The following is a 19,612-nucleotide window of genomic DNA, read 5'->3' on the forward strand; positions in this document are numbered from 1 at the left end:
AAACCAAGGCAAAGTCTGGAGAGAATAGTTCAGCAGCATAAGCACCTGCCTGGCAAGTACAAGGTCCTGAGTTTGATCCCAGGTGTACACACACACACAGGCAAACAAAGGAAAGGAAATAATAAAGAGTAACAATCAGTGAAAGTAAAAATATTAAAGAGGGATAAAGGGCTAAAAATGAAAACAAAAGCTGTTTAAAAAAAAAGATCAAAAGAACTGATAAACCTCTAGCCAGATTGAAAAAGTAAAGATAAACATCATCAACTTTAGTTATAAAACAGAGAATACTGACAGAGACTCCAAAACATTAGGATGATCATAAGAAACATCTCCATGCATATAAAATTTGACTAACTGGATAAAATGGACCAATTCTTTCAAAAATCACAGATTTCCAAGTTATCCAAGAAGAAATACATTCCCTTAAATAGTCTTACAGACACTGCAAAAACTGAATTTATAATTTAAAACCTTTTGGAGAATTAGTTGAACTACTAAAGGGCTGGCAGACCCTTTAATACAAGGCCAAACAGTAAGTATTTTAGAATTTGGGAGCCATAGAGCATCTTTTGTAGCTACTCAGACAGTACCCATAACTTCTCACCTCTAGCATTATAGTAGGAAAACATCAACAGGAGATAAGTAAACAAATGGGCATGGTCATCTTCCAAAAACTTTAGTTACAAAACTAGGCAAGAAGTCAGACTTAACCTAGTTAACTATAATCCAAAAACCCTGGACTAGGCCAAGGTAGACAGCTCAGTAGAGTAAGCACTTGCCTGGCAAACGCTGGGTCCTGAGTTCAATCCCGGTACCAACAAAAAAAACCCAACCCTAGACTAGATAACAACTTACAGTCACAGGGCCGGCCAAATAGCTCAGCGGATTAAAGCGCCTGCTTAGGCAGATGCAGGGGCAGGAGTTCAATCCCCGAGCCTACTGTGCTAAGACTGTGATTGAGACTGGTCTCACTGGGCATGGTGGCGCACACCTGTAATCTGCGCCTGTAATCCCAGCACTTGGGAGGCTGCAAACAGGAGGATCACTATGAGTCCAATCTATGCAGTGAGACCCTGTACATCCTATCCTAAACATATATATATATAAAAAAAAGGAGAAAAAAATAACTAAACTCACTTCCAGTGCTAACTGCACGATTTTATACTCTTGAGTGAATCATGATCTCAAAATGATGAATCAAGATTGTAATATGTGGGGAATAAGTGCTTCCCTGGCAAGCTCAAGGACTTGAGTTCAATCCCCAGTTCTGGGGGAAAAAAAGATTGTAATACATGAAGAATTCCAATATATCCAATATAAATAGACTGAGCATCCTAAAGCTCCACATTGTAGAGCATTTCAGATTTTGGATTTTCAGAGGACAATGCTCAGCTAATAAAGTCTATGCTGATACTCCAGAATCTAAAAAACTGAAATCCTGAACACTTCTAGAGTCCCAAGTATTTGGATAAGGAATACACAACGATCTTAGATATGAATTTTGTGTGTGATTATACAAACAAAACCTAACATTCATCAAGCATGATGGCATAGACTTGAAATTCCAGCTACTCAGGAGACTGAGGTAGAAGGAGCTAAGTTTATGGACACCCTGAGCAACTTAAAAAGACCCTGTCTCAAAATAAAATAGAAAGGGCTCAACACCAGAGCATCTGCCCAGGAGCCATAGGCTCTTACAAAAAGCTTATAGTTTAATTGTAAACTCTGTGACATCATCCATATAAGAAACATTTTCAAAAATATAGAGAAATTCATAAAAGTAAATTTACATCTTACCACCTAACGACAATTATTGTCATGGTTTGGGGGTCTTCGCAAGAGAACAATATAATACAGGACACGTAAGATTACTTTATAGTGAAACCTACAGAAAGAGTATAGAGGGGCCAGGGAGATAGCTCAGTAGAATAAGCGCTTGCCTGGCAAGCACAGGGTCCTGAGTTTAATCCCCAGTACGGGAGGGAGGGGGGAAGAAAGAAAGAAAGAAAGAAAGAAAGAAAGAAAGAGAGAGAGAGAGAGAGAGAGAGAGAGAGAGAGAGAGAGAGAGAGAGAGAGAGAGGGCTGAGGGCCTGGATCCTAGCATCCTGCATGAGTTCATCTGAAAACCTAGTACTCATATAACAATGCCTCTCACAGATCTAACTGGAGGCCTAGAGTGCAAGATGTCTCATGCAGGCCCACTTCATGTATCTGCACTCGGAAGTTCCAACGGTCAGTGTTGTGGAAACTAGAAAGTCTGTGCCACCAGGGCAAAAGATCTGTGGCAGCAGGCTGGGGGATATGAACTGATGAAAGGAAGCAACACTCAAGGCAAACACCAGAGCGCCCTTGAAAAGTACCACAGCCATCCTCAGCAACAGTGAGGCTCCAAGGTCCTCTGATGATGAAGACAACCAAGTTCCCTTCAGGAAAGCTAATGTGACAAGCCTCTCCAGAACAACGAGCAGTGCACTACCTTCTCCTCTGGAGCCAGGAAGCAATGCTCAAGGTGAGGACCACAGTGCCCCAAAAGTGAACCATAGCCATTCTCAGTGACATCGAGGTCCTGAGCTCCTCCTCTGACAAGAACAGCCAAGCTCATAGGAAAGCCAGAATGACAAGGTCTCCCAGGATAACAGCCTAAGAGAACCAAGAGCTTCCAACAGCTCCAACATCTTCTACGAACAGCTTCTCTAGTTTTGCCTCTGATGCAGCTGGCAACAAGTCTCAGGTGGGCCTCCCATACCCAACACCATGCTAGTTCAGTTCAGCTGGGTATATCAAGTTGACCACCATTTGGCAACCTACCACATTAATATTCTAATATAGAGATGATCAGCTTTTAATCTAGAAACATTTTTTTAGGTATAACATCTTTTCAATATTGCCTAAAGCTAAAGAGCACATCAAATGATACCAAGAACAGTCTAATAGCAGTCTCAAGAAAGCTAAAACCCTGTTGATCTGCAGCTTGACACTGGGCAAACTTCCATGCTTGCTCTATTATTCTGATTTCAAAAGACTATTCCACAATTGTTCCATTAGGCCAGAAGCATTTCATCTAATACATAAACAAGCAACTTTCTGGATATAAAAGGTTAAGACCTTGCCTGTTAAATACTGCAATTCATAATGCCAGGGTAGCATACACAGAAAGTGCCTCAAACCTCTCAAAAAGCAACACAAAGTGTAACTTAAGAAAAACATCTTCCTCAGAATAAAAAGGGTTTTCAAACTCATCTTGTACTATATGAAATTAACACATATGGCAAACTGACAAATGGGTTTCTGAAACAAATGCTTCTCTCACAGACCATTGTTGAACTGGGAGTACTTTAAGCTAAGCAAAATAAACCAGACACAGAAGAAAAAATACTACTTTTTCTTACATGTGGAATCTAAAAAGTAAATACAGAGAAACAGAATATGTAGTTATCAGAAGATAGAATAAAGGGTACAAACATAAATAATTTTGTTATCAAAGTAGACTTGAGGCCTCCATATCACACAAAATAAGTAACTGAGATGACATGTTAAATGGTTTATACAGTAGCAGTCATTCACTGCATAAAAATATCAATGTAAAAAATCTTAAAGATATACAATAAAAATAAACACTTCCATCAAAAAAATAAGACCTACACATGCCCAAACTACATTTTATACCATATCTACTTATCTAAATTATCCCAAATATATTATGTAGGTCATAAAGAAACTTGTATTGAAAAATCAATATAATCATCTTTAGGCACAGCTATAGACCCACAGACTACCAATATAGATAGTCTATTGTAGCAAACCCAAGAGTTCTAATATAGAAATAACACAAATGTGTACCAAAAAAAAAAAGTCTACCCTTGTAGTTGCAAGTTATAGTCAACTTAAGAACATATGCCACTCAAGTCCTACTACGCAGTCTTGCATGAGAGGATATTCTAATTCTAGCACTTGGGAGGCGGAGTCAGGAGGATAGGAATTTGAGACTAGCCTGGGACAGTGTGGACTATATAGCAAGACCCTGTAGTTAAAAAAATAAAAAAAATAAAAAAATAAAAAAAAAAACTATACCACACGTGAACCGATCTTTGTCTACAGTATATAATTTTAGGTGAAGGGGAGATAGCTCAGTGGTATAAGTGCCTGCCTGGCAGGCGCAAGGTCCTGAGTTCTATTCCCAAAATCAATCAATCAAGTCTTGCTGCCTAGCAGCTCTGAATCATCCAGTGCCATATAAGTTATATATGTACCACCAGTGGGTGGCTCAAGCCACAAGTACATGTTAAAGGTGACACAAAATCCTATTTGATGGGCCGGCCAGATAGGTCAGTGGATTAAAGTGCCTGCTTAGGCAGAAGCAGGAGTCAGAGGTTGGATCCTTGGCCTGCCAGCACCAGTCCCACCCCCAGGGAATGCTGAAACAGTGACAGAGACTGGGCATGATGGCACATGCCTGTAATCCCAGTACTTGGGAAGCTGAAAACAGGAGGATCACTACAAGTCCGATCTGTGTAGTGAGACTCTGTAGTCCCTGTAGACTCAGCACTAAGTAAAAAATAAAAATAAAAATAAATTAGTGAATCCTATTTGATGCCTTAGCTCAACAAGGGTAACATTCCTATACACTTTTAGTTTAGACAGATCCGACACCTATATGTATATGCATTTTTAAGCAAGAGTGCTGCAACAAGGGTTATTATGGAGTAAAATAAGTAATTTATATCTCTTTCTTTCTTTCTTTCTTTTTTTTTTTTTTTGGTGGAACCAGGGATTGAACTCAGACCTTGCACTTGCCAGGGAAGCGCTTATTCCACTGAGCCATCTCCCCGGCCCCAGTAATTTATATCTCTTAGCACACTGGCTGACATACAATAAATAGTGTAATGGTGTTACAGAAGTTAAGGTGGAGTGTCAACTTGATGGGCTTTGTATTCACCGCAGAGGCGGTTGGTGATATTTAAGTCTAGATGAGACAAGGAAATGTGGCCTTGAGGATGAATGTATGACAGTTCCCTCATCCGTTCCCTTCCAGAACAGTTCTGCTCTGCATCCCAGTGCCATGAACTATACTACACCCCTCCTTATGATGTTTCTGCACTGGAACCAACGATCATGGATTGAATTCCCCAAACCATGAGCCACACAAAACCTCTCCTTTAAGTTGTGACTGTCAGCTATTGAGTCCAACAACAGGAAATCCAACTAATTCAAGTGTGGATAATCTTTATTATCTAATAACTAAACAATGGGGGGAAAAAGGATAGATATTACGAATGTACATACACACATCTAAGTATCTGGAATGCTATGCACAAAAATGAACAGTGGAATTACAAGCAATATATAATGAACACAGAATTTGTGTAATCAGAAAAAAAATTTCTAATTTTGAAAATAAGAAAAGTAGCCACACAACAATGCAGTAACAAGCTCTTCAGAGTCCTTCAAAAGCTGGGAAGCACTGGCTATGCTAAAGTGATTCCAGGAAATCATTTGTAAAACTGAGATGAGATTAGCATCTAAATTGAGTGCTTCCCTTCACTACAATAACAGTATCTTTTCAAAAGATCTTTGAAAGTGAACATTAACTGCATATTATTCATATATTCCATATCAAACTATTACTGAACCAAATTAAAATTTATACCTGATATATTAGCATAGTCAAACTCCCAAATATGTCCAGTTCAATTTAAAATATGTTCAGTTGCATTATTCTTTTTGCAACCCTACAACCACTAATGTTTTGGGGAAAGAACAAAGATGAAATGCATCCGTAAGCAGTATTATCCCTGACTATCTTTATTGTAAAATATGTCAAATTTCTACCAAACACTATAACCTTTAAGATTTAATTTTTTTAAATTGCAATTTATAGTATTACATTCAGCTTAGGGAATTAATATATATACATACTACATCTTGATCATTTTTACTTTCCCATTTTTATTCCTCACTCTCCCTAACACTATAGCTTTAAATATAAGAAACACAACTGAGTTCAATCCCCCAGTTCTGAAAAAGAAAAAAAGAAACGCAAGCTATAAAGGATACGATCCATAGATTGCCATATAATTCTGAACACTCAATGAAGAAAATTGATGCTAAATTTAACTGGCTGGTTACTCAACAGTCAGAATGATCCCAAAGAAATATAATACAAATAAGAAACATAAAACATATACACAATTTGAAATTTTTATTACCCAGGATAAAATACAGATTAAAAATTATGTTTAGTAACAGATTTTATTTAAACTAAAAATTCTTACTATTACTGAGATATTTTACATTCTTTTTCACTGTCTTTGAAATCTAGCACGTAGTTTATATTTACAATACACATCAACTTGAACCTGTTAGATTTCAAGTGCTCTAACAGCCACATGTGACTAATAGCTAATATACTGAAAAGCATTGCGCTGGAACAATGCAAGCCCTTAGCATGTGCTTGTTCTTACCAATAGTAATTCTAACTTCAATCAGTCATATATGCTCATAAACTGCTACGCAAAACTGCTCAAACTAAAACCAAATGGAATTCATTTCAAAGATTTTGGGTCCCTTATGTTTCAGATATTGTGTGAAATACTACGAGAACGAGGGGGAAAGGTTTGGGGAGGTATCTGTGTTTGAAGGATATAATAAGGGGCCGGGGAGATGGCTCAGTAGAATAAGTGCTTCCATGGCAAGTGCAAGGGTCTGAGTTCAAGTCCCGGTTTCGCAAGAAAAAAAAAAAAGAAAGAAAGATATAATAATGGTGATCAAAAAGCTTGGTTCCAATAAATTCTCTTAGAAAAACATATGCCCTAAAAAAGTAGAGAAAGGAAAATATGAAGGGTCAGCAAATCCCTTAGCATAATAAAGACTGGTTTTTTTTTTTTTAAACAGATTTTTTTTTTAAATTTTTATTTATTTATTTATTTGTGTGTGTGTGCAGCTCAGCCCACCAGGGGGGGGGGGCCTGGCTGGCATGTGGTGCTGGGGGATTGAACCGCGGTCCCTGTGCTTTGCTAAGCTTGTTCTAAGTAGGTGCTTTAGACCACTGAGCCATCTCACCAGCCCCGAAGACTGGTTATAAGATAAAGAATTTGGCTGTATTAAAAAAATATATATACATAAAACCCTAGTTCAATAAATATTTCGTTTATATACAGAAAACAGTAATAATGTTTTTCAAATTTAAGTACATTTCATTTTAATTTCAATCTATTTACTTTTAAACTTTTTAAAAGGTTACTGCATCTATCCAAATATGTTTTTATCTAGAATCCTTACACCCAGAACAATTTTAGGTTGATAAAACAGAAGCAAACTAAATTGACCACAATTTCACTTCAAAGAAAAGTGTTAGCCATTTGTAGAACTACAAGAATCTACTGGTGGGTTGTAGAACCTCTACTGTCACACATCTGTGGTTATTTCCATAATGTTAAGTCAGTGTCAAGCACATTACTTTCACACAAGTATCTCTTGAAGCCTCTATAAGCTAGTTACAATACTCTCTACCTTCTCAAACCACAACACAAACAGGAAGATTAAGGCTGCTGAACCCCTGACTGATGAATTCAATCTGATTCTACTTTGGCCTAAGATATTATTTTACTAATTACTTGGTTTTTTAATTCTTGGTTTATAATTTTTCAAAAATGCTATCTGTATATTGAATGGTGGGCTGGGGAGACAGCTTGGCAGCCTAAACACCTGCCTAGCAAGCATAAGGTCCAGAGTTCAATCCCTGGTACTGCATGCTGTGCTGGCAAAAAAAAAAAAAAAAAAAAAAAAAATTGGGCCTGGTGGCTCGTCCTGTAATCCTAGCCCTGGGAAGGCTGAGACAGGAGGATCATTATGAGTTCAAACTGTGTTGCAAGACCCTATATCAATACATAACACATACATAAATGTTAACTGAATAATCTTCAGTAAATAGAAACAAACCACTATAGCCTCCTACTTGCCCTAGAATTCAAAGCCCGTATCTCGGAGATTTCATTTTTTCATTCTCCCAAGTCCACATGAGTTCATTAAGTAACCTTTTCCTGAGTACCTGTTTTAGCATTACACTGAACAGTGAAAAAGTAATTTTACATGGGTTCAGTCTTCCAAAAGCTTAAAACCTTATTATAGAAATTACATAAGAGAAAGACAAACACAAGAAAGTATAAAATTGGACAGTGACTGCAAGCAGACGCAGGGGCCAAGGGTTCAATCCCCGGGCATGCCATTATGGCCCCGACCCTGGGGCACACTGCGACAGCAACTGAGACAGCAACTGAGACTGGGTGTGGTGGCGCATGCCTGTAATCCCAGCACTTGGGAGGCTGTAAACATAAGAATCACCATGAGTCTCATCTAGCAGTGAGACCCTGAACACCCTGTAGACCCCTCCCTAAAATATAGGAAACAAAAAAAAGAAAAAGAAAAAATTTTCTCATTGCTATTTCTCTCTCATTAAAACTAATAAAAAAATTGGACGGTGAAGTCTGAAATGGGCTTCAGCAAAGGGAGAGCAAAGATGTTGAAGGAAGTACACATTAGGTTTAAACATATGGGAAGGGGATATCAAGAACACAATGAGCAGTATCCTATGGATGAGATTGGCCTGTCCTGAGCAGAACAGAATATAAACAGAACCTGAAAAAATGCAACAGCAGTAGTCACAGAGAAGGACAAATTGAATAAACCATCACAGTAATTACTTTATTGCCTACTACAAACTGGAATCACTCAGGAAGCTTTAAAAATACTCGTATTAAGACCTTAACCAGAGATTTTTATTTAATTAGTCCAACTTACTACCCTTTTAATGTTCCTTGGGGTCACTAACATGCATGACTGCCTTAAAAGAACCACCAGTGGGACTTGGTAATTGGCAACAAAAAGCAGTAAGGAAGATTCAGATTATGATAAGTTCTCTATAAAAAAGTGTTATTAATGGCAGAATCCAGAGAATGGAAAAAATAAAGATAGGTTCACATTTCTGGATTTTATCCTTTGGTCTATAGGAGGATTGCTGTAAATTCAATGCCAGTTTGGGCTACAATGTTAGTTCAAGGCTAGTCTGAACTACATAATGAAACCCTGTCTCAAAAAAATATCAAAACACAATGCTGGGAGATAGTTCAGCAGTCTATGATCCTGCTTGGAAAGCACTGAGACCAGGGTTCAATCTCCGGTACCACATACCGACCTGGGAAATGGTGCCAGCCATTGAAACCGGGCATGGTGTTGTATGCCTGTAATCCCACCACTGGGGAGGCTAAGACATGAGGATCACTATGAGTCTGAGCTGCATAGCAAAATCATGTACCAAATAAATAAATAATTAAATTTTTTTAAAAAATCAAAAGAACAGCAAAACCAATAAACAAGTATTAATTTATGTATGTCATATTACAATTACTTATCTAGTATTTTTCATCAGGCACAACCCAAAAGTAAACATTTTTTTAAAATCAAAAGAATATAAAATAAAACTTTTAACAAGCTTCTGATTTTCCAGCTGAAAATAATCTCATCCTTTCTGCTTGCATGGCACTACATACCCTAGAGATCCTGTCTACTCTAAATAGGAGGGATAGGAGCTACATTCCTCCCTTTTACACGGCACCCAAAACACTGCTTTTTTGCAGGTAACACTCTCCATATGAACTGAGTGGCAGGCAGAGATGAAAGTTAAAACCCTGTCACTTCAGGTTGTAAATGTTTCTAAATGCTTGGTAAGTGAAGCTTATAGCTGATTCTGCTTTTTTGGACCCTTCCAACATTCTTCAAGTGTGCTCCAGTGTCTTCCATCTTTATCCTCTTTCCACTACCTCTTGACAAGACTGAGACTGCTCATTTCATGAGTCAATAGAAAGGAAACTACAGACCATTTCAGGGGAAACATTTCCAGAGTTCAACTCCTAAAATGTACTTCTGATTTCTCCCCAAAATTTCTTTCAAGACCTCGACCACATACTCAGCCTTCAGGCTAACATCAAGCATTATTCTAGTTCTCATGTGAAGAGTGCTGTATAATTTTTTTTTTCTTTTTTTTTGGGGGGTGGGGTAAGTGCTACATTTTGGTCTCCAAGTTTTTGATATACTAAATGAGTATTTCACAGCTTTTCCTACATCCATATCATGAACACAAGGTACTTTTCCTACAGACCATTATTTTTCTACTTGAACAGAAAGTTTTTCCTACATCCATACCATGAACAGAAAGTACTACTATTTGTACAATACTCTAGGAAGAAACCAGAAAGCTATTCAAGTCAAGGTTGGCTGCCTAGACTGTCTGAGCAACCCTAAGACTTTTTTTTTTTCTTTCTTTCTTTTTTTTTTTTTTTTTTTTGGTGGACTGGGGATTAAACTCAGGCCCTTGTGTTTGCCAGGAAAGCGCTTAATCCACTGATCCATCTCCCCAACCCCAATCCTAAGACTTGACTTAAGAGTATCCTAAGATACATTAGAAGTTGTGCAGATTCATCACATCCTTTTCCCCATCAAAAGCTGTTTCCAAAGGGCTTTCTTAATCACAACTGCACTGGACAATTTTGTGTTGCTTCCATCACTACACATAACAGCAGATCACTGATCCACATAAATACTCTGGATTTTTGTTCCCTTGCTTATGACTCTCACATTGTGAGCCATTCTTCAACTTATCCATCTTATTGTATTTTCTAATTCTCAGGAATAGTTGGGGATTTTTTAAAGTGTCTCATATTTCCATTGTAATGTATCAATGACACTTTCCATTTGAATTAACTGAACTAGGGCCAGGGAGATAGCTCAACAGAATAAGTGCCTGCCTGGCAAGCTCAAAGTCCTGAATTCAATTCCTGGTACGGGAAAAAGAAAATTTTTTTGGTGAATTAACTAAACCTCTAATCACATTTTTCTTAGGGAGACTGCATGCTTACTAATTTCACAGTATGGGAGAAACAAGATAAATACAGGAAGACATTCATCTGCACCCTAGGAATTTTATCATGTTGCACCATTATAAGCACATAGGCAAGAAAAACAGGAAGAAAATGTTCAAATGGGAAGTTTAACAATGGAGGGAGAATGGCAAAGGAAAGAAGAAAAGAGACTAGAAGGGGAAAAAATAAGAAACAAAGCTTTTGGACAAGACAGGTTGAAGGGAAGGGATTAGGGAAAAAAGAAAAATCAAAATGTATAAACCAGTTATGGTGGTGCATGCCCATAATCCCAGCACTTGAGAGACAAAGATAGGACATATGCGTTCAAGAGCACCTTGAGCTACATAAGCAAGTTTAAGGCCAACCTGTAGTACAGAGTAAGACCTTGTCTCCAGAAAAAACAAACAAAAAAATGCACCACCCTCAGCTACATTGTGAATTCAAGACCAAACTACATAGAGATACTATCTACAAAACAAAAAAGATCCTGTCTCAAAAAGATAAATACTTTGTGTTGTATATTTGTCACTTGTACCTACACATAACATGAAAGAAAGTATAAGGGAAGGAAAATGAGAACATATGACGATACAGAGAAATATTAACAACTCAGGTTTTCTATGGCAAAGAAAATCCCCAAATTTCATAGCATTGGTTTTTAACCATAAACTTTAAAACTTCAAAAATATTACTGAGCTTGCCCCATACACTGCAATTATCCACTCTTTCAATTTTGTATATGTTTGATGAAATTTCATAAAAGAAACTTTTATAAGGAAAATTTCATAAATGTTAAAAGAGATGGATTTTTAGCATTTTCTTCTGCCCAAATTATACAGATAACTATCTATGATAACAAAATCTTAGCAGGTCATTAACCTAGAGATGCACGCTAAAATACATGAAGATAAAGCATCAAAATATTTTGTTTTAAAAGAAAAAAGATTATATTGGGATATAAACTTATATACATCCATGCACCAAAAAAGCCAAGAAGTCAAGGACATATGCTTGATATTAAGTGTTAAAAGGGCCAGCAAGATAGCTCAGTGGACTAAGCACCTGCTTAGCAAGTGCAGGGACCAGGGTTCAATCTCTGGCACTGCCTGCCACACCAGCCCAGCTAAGTCATCAACCGAGTCAGGGCGAGATGGCACACGCCTGTAATCCCAGCACTGGTGAGGCTAAAAACAGGAGGATAACTATGAGTCCAAGCTGTGTAGTGAGACCCTGCACAAATTATGTTAAGAAAAAAAAGTTAAAATATCTAAGGTCCAGTATGTTATAGAACACTTCTCAGACATAAATATCTTGCTTCAAAGAAAAATTTGAGAACATGCCTGTAATTTCTGCACTGGGGACAACTAAAACAAGGGGACTACAAGCTGGAACCCAGGATGGGCAACTCAACAAGACCAAGTCTTGAAAATTAAAATGAAAAAGTAATGAGGTTAGAGGAGAGAACAGCCTAGTGCTGAGGCCCTGTATTCAATCTTAAACATTACCAAAACAACAAAGGAACAAAAAAGTGAAGTTCTGACACTCACATTGCCCATATACTCTGAGAGTAGGTCCTGCAGAGCTTGGCGGACAGCATTACACTCTGCCACAATTCGCTCACGTCGGTCATCACGTGTGCAGGACGAGTCAGCCATGAGTGCAGCACCACTAATGATACTTTCCAGGCGCTCCTCCAGGGAAGGTCTAAAGCGCTCCTCACTGAAGCTCAAAGGGTCCACAATGATTTGTTTCTGCAATAGAAGTTTTACCAAATGTTAACACTCATCTCTGTTCCTTCTGTTTCAACAAGGCAAAAAAATATCCAGACAATACCAATACCAATACCTAAAAAAGAATTACTCTTCTTGGCAACTGAAATGCGATCCTCTATATGAGGGATTATAGTAGACCACTACCCCAAAAAGTTACTATCCAGGGAGACAGGCCCTGGGTAAGATGTATCACAAATGCAAACACAGATGTGTCATGTTCATACTACTTACTCTAAAGATGTAAAGGTCAGCCTATACTGTAATAGCAAATCAAACTATTAAATGAGAATTATGAAGAAAATAAAACTTATCTCTTTCTTATGTACAGAGTATAAAACTGCTACATGACAGGACTAGAATTGTTTTTCTACCCCCCTAAAAAAAAAAATAAATATGTAACACTTGACTTCCACCCTAATGTTCCAGAAAGAGATGCATATATAATGAAGTTTATCCGTTTTCCTCACTGTATACCTCCTGAGGCAGGAAAATCAAAAAGAAAAATCCCAGTCTGGGCAAATTAGCAACTCAGTCCCCAGCTCAAGATAAAAAAATAAAAGGAAGACGGGATACTGGGGATGTAGCTCAGTGCAAAGGACAATCTCTTAAACAGGGGAGGAGAGGAAATGCATTTTAAGAATTTGTTATAGTCATTTCATATTTAAAGCTCCAATTTGAATACCATGGTCTTTATTTTTTTATTTTATTTTTTGCCAAACTGGGGACTGAACTCAGAACCTTGTGCTTGCCAGGGAAGCGCTTATGCTACTGAGCCATCTCCCCGGCCCCCGATACCATGGTCTTTAGACTATACACTGCCTTCATGTCTTACAAAATGTCCTAAATTAGGCATGCTTCTTAGCAAAGATCACTCATCCAAGCAGAAGAGTAAAATACAAGTAAGTAAAGGCAAAGTAAACCTGATGAAAACAAAATGCATACCCTTGTATTAAATTCTACACTTTGAAGTATTCCTATTAAAAAACTCAGCTGCTGAGTCCAATCCCCAGTTCCAAAAAAAAAAGGTAAGAAACTTAGCTGGATGTGGTGGTACATACCCATAATTCCAGCACTGGGGATACTGTAGAAAGAGGATTACTGTGAGTTCAACACCAGCCTCAACTATAAAGCAAGACTCTGCTTCAAAAAAAAAAAAAAAGCCACTTAAAACACAATATCCCTGACTTTAAAAGAAAAAACTCTGCCCTAACACTTGGTTTAAAATAAACAAAAAAACTTTAAAAAATAAAAAATAAATAAATAAAACACTTAACCTGCTGCCATCTACTGGAAACAAGAGGCACTGTGGGTAAATTTTAAAAAAGAACCATTAAGAGTTACGTACAGAGTGTGTATAAACGGTATGCACACAGGACCTAGGACATCATTCATAAAACACAATTTTATGTAACATTATGCTAAGAAAATATTTATAATTCCAAATATTCCCCCACTTTATTAAATGTGTGTTCATGATTCAAACTGATGTAGTATATCTAAACAAACAATTAAGATGACAACCATCAATACAGTGTTTATCCGTTATATCTCAGTAGACCATGTGCTCTGAGAGGTCAGAGAGTATGTATACTTTGCTTCTGTATTTCTCAGAACTTCAAATCTGTTTTAAGGAGCTGGGCATGGTGGTGCATGCCTGTACACCAGCAGTAACACTGAGACAGGAGGATTCACTAAGAGTTCAAGGCCAGCCTAGGCTACACAGTTCAAGGTCAGCCTGAACTCAAAACAAAAACACCCTGCCAGGTCAAAAACCTTGTTTCAGGGCTAAGGAGATAGCTCGGCAGTCTAAGCACCTGCCTGGCAAGCACAAGGACCAGTACCATACACTGTGCTGGCCCTGGAACCCCAAGCACGCTGTGGTGGTCACACAAGCCGGGTGTGGTGGCACACACCTGGAATCCCAGAGTTGGGGAGGCTGAGATAGGAGGATCACTACAAACCCAAGCAGTGTAGCGAGACACTGTACCAAATAAATAAATAAAATGATTTTTTAAAAAAATCTTGTTTCAAATGGCCGAGATTCATATTCTCATTAAAAAAAATGACCTCATAAGAAACACAGTAGCAGGGGGTGGTGAATGAAGGCAGGAGACAGGAAAAGGAATGTTGTGGGTCTGTTGTGCTTCAAGGTTGTATATGGTTAGATTTTTGGACTTACGTGTAAACATAAGAATTATATAATTTTTTACACCTATTTTTAAAATATATTCTAATTTTTAAATGCTTTTCCTCATATTCTGTAGAGACTTAAAATTCAACATATCAATACTTGATAAAAAATATCTGTTCCATGTTATGCCTAAGATGTTTGATATTCAGACAGATACTGAGGTTAAGCTTAACAGCCTAGGTTGTATGGTAATAACAATAAACTTCTCTTCTGGAGGGTTAACAACTTAAGTGTGCAGACCAAAATTAGAGAAAAAGGAAGGCTGCAAGGAAAGCCAACATTTTGGCACTAGCCGTCCAAGGTCAATTAAGACTCAGGACATAGGAGAACTTGTACTGCAACATCATGTAACTCAGTAGTGTCTGAAATTTTCTGATCAAGGAGATTATGGGGCCGAAGAGGAAAGCAATCAATGATGTAGAGTGTGCCTAAGGAGAGTCACATAAAAAGAAAACATTCTCTCAGGCTTTCACAGAGAGCACACTGGCCAAGCAATGGCTGTGACTCATCCACATGGCTGACACTGACAAAGGATCTACAATTTGAGGTACAGGATCTCAGACCCCAAAGCTACAACTCTTGTTGCATAGAACTTGCTTTATCTTGGTCTTAACTATCCAGCAGAAAAGTATAAAAACAAAATATAAGAAGTAAAGCCATGGTGTTATGTTGAGCTGTAGGGGACTCAGGTCAACAATTTCTGAAATTGCCAGGGAAGCGGAAGACCCAATACTATTATGGACTACTGGACTCTTTTAGAATATTTTGCTGAGTTAATATACCTATAATATTCAAATAACAGAACTAAACAAAAGAAAGGGGATACAGATGAATGTCCATTTTGTATCTGTGTATTCAAAATGGTTAGATAGATATATAGTTACATTCTCTTACTGAATAGAGGAATTTGTTCTAATAGTGTTTGTAAACAGAGTATCATGTCCCCATCTTGTACAGCAATTAACCACTAGGAAGAATGTATGCAATGTGTTAATTATTGAAACTGTCTACCAATTTGGTTTGAAACTGTCTCATTGCTATTTGTTTCTCAATAAAATTATGGGAAAAAGAAAAGAAAACACAAGTTGCAGCAGAGAGATAGCTCAGAGAGTAGCACAAGCACCTGCTTGGCAAGTTCAAGGTCCTAAGTTCGATTCCCAATACTCACCCTCCAAAAAAAAAAAAGAGAATTTAAGAAACACAAGTTGCATGAAACAATCCAGCAATCTAACCCAAACTGAAAAAAAGATAAATGCTTTGAGTCAAGTTATAATCAAGTATACTGATGATTCACACAAATTTCTTTCCACTTAAAATTTGCTATTGAGCTTTCATCAGAAGCCTTGATCACATATCCCTAAGAACCTGTTATCTTCTATGGGTTGGTAAAGAGACTAAAGCTTACTCCCAAGCATAACTTACATCAAAATTATTGAGAGCATATGCCAGTTCTCCTCCTCCTCCACCCTGGTGCTGGGAAGCATCATCTGACGCAGTAGCTTGGGCAGCATTGGAAATACCCGTGACTGCCTGCTGCAGCTGCTTGTATATCAGGTCCCGGTTGGCCTTATAGGCTGCAACATCAGGGTGCTGTAAGCATGCCTGAGATGCAGTATAGAGGATCGGTACATTTTTCTGCAGGATTCCTCTGGCTGCAGCCATCTGATCACGATGACCCACATCCTTCAATTCCTACAAGAGTAAAATAACAACATTGGAGCATTCTTTACATGGGTCCTATTAATATGAAAATTTGCCAGCACAGTCTGAAAAGTTACTATTTCTACTAATCACACACAAGTATTTTCATTAACAACCAATCTTTGTAAGTTAATCACAAAGGAAACAGGGTTAAGACTTTGAACTATGGAACCATATAGACTACTTTTTCCTGGTTTTTGTGATCTTTTAAATACTGCACTCAGTTCTCCTTCTGTAAAAACAGGAGCAGCAACAAGAGCTCTTTTATCATTTTAAGGAGTAAATAGGATAATACATATAAAATACCTAGAATGGCACTAAATAAAAGTCGAAACAAAATCACTTAGCATTTTGATTATAACTACATATAAATATAGCTATTTTAATAATATGTATCTCCAGCCAAAACAGATCATAGAGGTGGGTTTAAACAGAGAATGATTATGAGGAATTACTGAATTGTATGGCTGAGTGTGGGGACACATACTTATAAGCCCATACTTATAATTGAGAAGCTGCAAGTAGGAAGATCTCAAGTTCAAGATCAGTGTGAGTTACACAGTAAGCTCAAGGTTGACATGGACTATACAGCAAGATCCTCCCTCCAAAAAAGGAAAAAGAGGGGCCGGCGAGATAGCTCAGCAGTCTAAAGCGCCTGCTTAGGCAAGCTTGGCAGCCGCAGGGGACAGGCAGCCGCAGGGGACAGGCAGCCGCAGGGGACCGTGGTTGATTCCTCCCTTGGCACCACAAGCTGTGCCAGCCCCACCATCAGAACAGGCTGAGCCAGCCAAAAAAAAAAAAAGGAAAAAACCTAAGTTGTACATATTTCACATCTTGGAACATAGAATCATGCCTTCCTTATGCCAGTAAAATCAATTAACTCACAGATCGATAATCCACAAAGCCGAGGCTCATGTACTCCATGATTTCAATTCATAATTATTATATTCATTATAGATATGGTCTTCTTTTTTGTGTTTGGTTGGTTTTTTTGAGACAGGGTCTCACTACGTAGTTCAGGCTGGCCCTAAACTTAGTATGTAGCCCAAGCTGGTCTCAAATTCATAGTAATCCTCCTGTCTCAGCCACCTGAATGGGCGTGCACCACCATGCCCAGCTATACATGTGGTCTTAAGTGAAATGTTCTTTCCAATTTCCCCTAACCCCTAGTTATAATCCATAAAAAGACTTGAAGTTCCTGGTATAATTTCTATTAATGCCATACACCTATTAGACTGGGCAGGTAGGCCTAATGACAAGTAAGTCATACCAATTAATAACCAAGATAGGATTGGGACACTTCTCATATCATGCTGTTATTGAATGAGAGAAAGAAAATAAGGAGAGAAAAAGAGACAAATCTTTGGTAAATAAAAATCACAAGAGGAAATATGGTTGGTAATTCGGACATTAGATTTATTCCAAATCTATTTTACATATGATTATATAATTCTAATATTAATGTCACCAACTAAAACCTAAGATACAAATTTAAATGTTTTAAAATAGGTACTAGATATATAAACAGTAAGAGAGAAACCAACTAACTTTAAAAGGTCAAAGTTAATTACTCAATTAAAAGACTGGCCTAACAATATAATAATGGCTTATCTTTCTAGATGAATTCTTAATTAAGAATCAGAATCAAACTGGCTTCCTTTTTCTGAAACATCATCTCAGTACATATTTTAGGGTTTACATCTTTATTCAAAACCATGAATAAAACCGCATACCTTTCCTCCTAGAATTCATTTCTAATTTGAAACCTGAATTTGCAAGTAATAGCTCACAGCACTCCAAATGCCCCGTAGCATAGTGCTTAAGCTAAATATTCAGAAACAGTACCCTGTGGATTTAGAGAATGAGTAATCACTTCAAGACTCAAGTTATGACAAGAAGCTATGGCTAACATCACACTTAAACAGCTGGAGGACATATTCTGCAGGGTATTTCCTAAATGTCTTCCCCTCACCACAATCTCAAGGACTCTGGGATATTTGCCTTTAAGCAGTTATACTGTCCTCTATTTTCTAAAACGTTTTGCAACCAGCTTTGGCATTCCTTGTTAGATCAACACAAATTTTACAATGCTTACCTGAGATATCTGTGGTCATGTAAAGTTAATAGGAGCCAGAATTACACATTAGTCAACACCTGACATCTGTTAAGTCATTGCCTGGTCTGGTATGATAATCTTCTACTTTTCCTAAGACTGTATTTGGCTAAATTTTCAAAAACAGGACCATGTGGCTTTAGAGAACTTTAAGACTCAATTAAGGCTATGTGCTGTGGCTAATTATTATGCTTAAATAGCAGGTACATGTGTTCTGAGCAGTATTTTCTAAATGTCTTGCACTCACTACAACATATTTCTTATAGACTATTTGCCAAGAATGGAAGATACATTTTAACCTATATGAAAATAACGAATATAATCATTTATCCTTACTGCTAAAGTGTTCTTTCTTCAGAATTGCTTTTCTTTTAGCACAAAGAGACTAATTTTAAGTGAACATATGAAAATAGATCCTATGGCAGGCACCACTATTTATTGTAATAAGAATACATCAATCAAAAGTATTCAAAGTTTACAGTGCTGGATTACTTACAACAGTGAGCTAATGAGCAGCCTAATACATTATCTTGAAAATTAAGATCCTGGAGTCTGCTTTGGCCTTCATGATTCTTCAGCTTTACCAAACCAGGTATAGTTCAAACAGGCTCAGAAATAGTCAACCATTGAGGAAAGAGGTCTAGTCATAAATTTCAATTGTTTATCCCATGCAGTAACCAGGAAATACGAGCTAAGTTCTTAACAACCTATAACATTATCTCAACCCAAATATAAAATTTAAGTGAATGTTTCCTTTTATTAATATAAAATTATAACCAGATACTTTTTTCTTGATAAATCCTAATTTATGAGTTCACTTACATGTAGAATTACACACATAATCAATGATGTAGAGTGTGCCTAAGGAGAGTTACATGGAGAGAAAACATTCTCTCAAGCTTTCACAGAGAGCACATTGGCC

At 37.5% G+C, this 19,612-nt stretch overlaps 1 protein-coding gene across 1 annotated transcript in view; it reads right to left on the reverse strand.

The window, feature by feature from the left end:
* The window catches only part of Ctnna1 (catenin alpha 1), a 206,210-nt gene that overhangs the window by 96,720 nt on the left and 89,878 nt on the right, over positions 1–19,612 (reverse strand). Inside the window, 2 exon segments of the mRNA XM_023703371.1 lie at positions 12,461–12,664; positions 16,299–16,568. Of these exon segments, the coding sequence (XP_023559139.1) occupies positions 12,461–12,664; positions 16,299–16,568 (474 nt within the window).

The sequence above is a fragment of the Octodon degus genome, unplaced genomic scaffold, assembly GCF_000260255.1.
Source record: "Octodon degus isolate 3935 unplaced genomic scaffold, OctDeg1.0 scaffold00169, whole genome shotgun sequence".
Lineage (NCBI taxonomy): Eukaryota > Metazoa > Chordata > Mammalia > Rodentia > Octodontidae > Octodon > Octodon degus.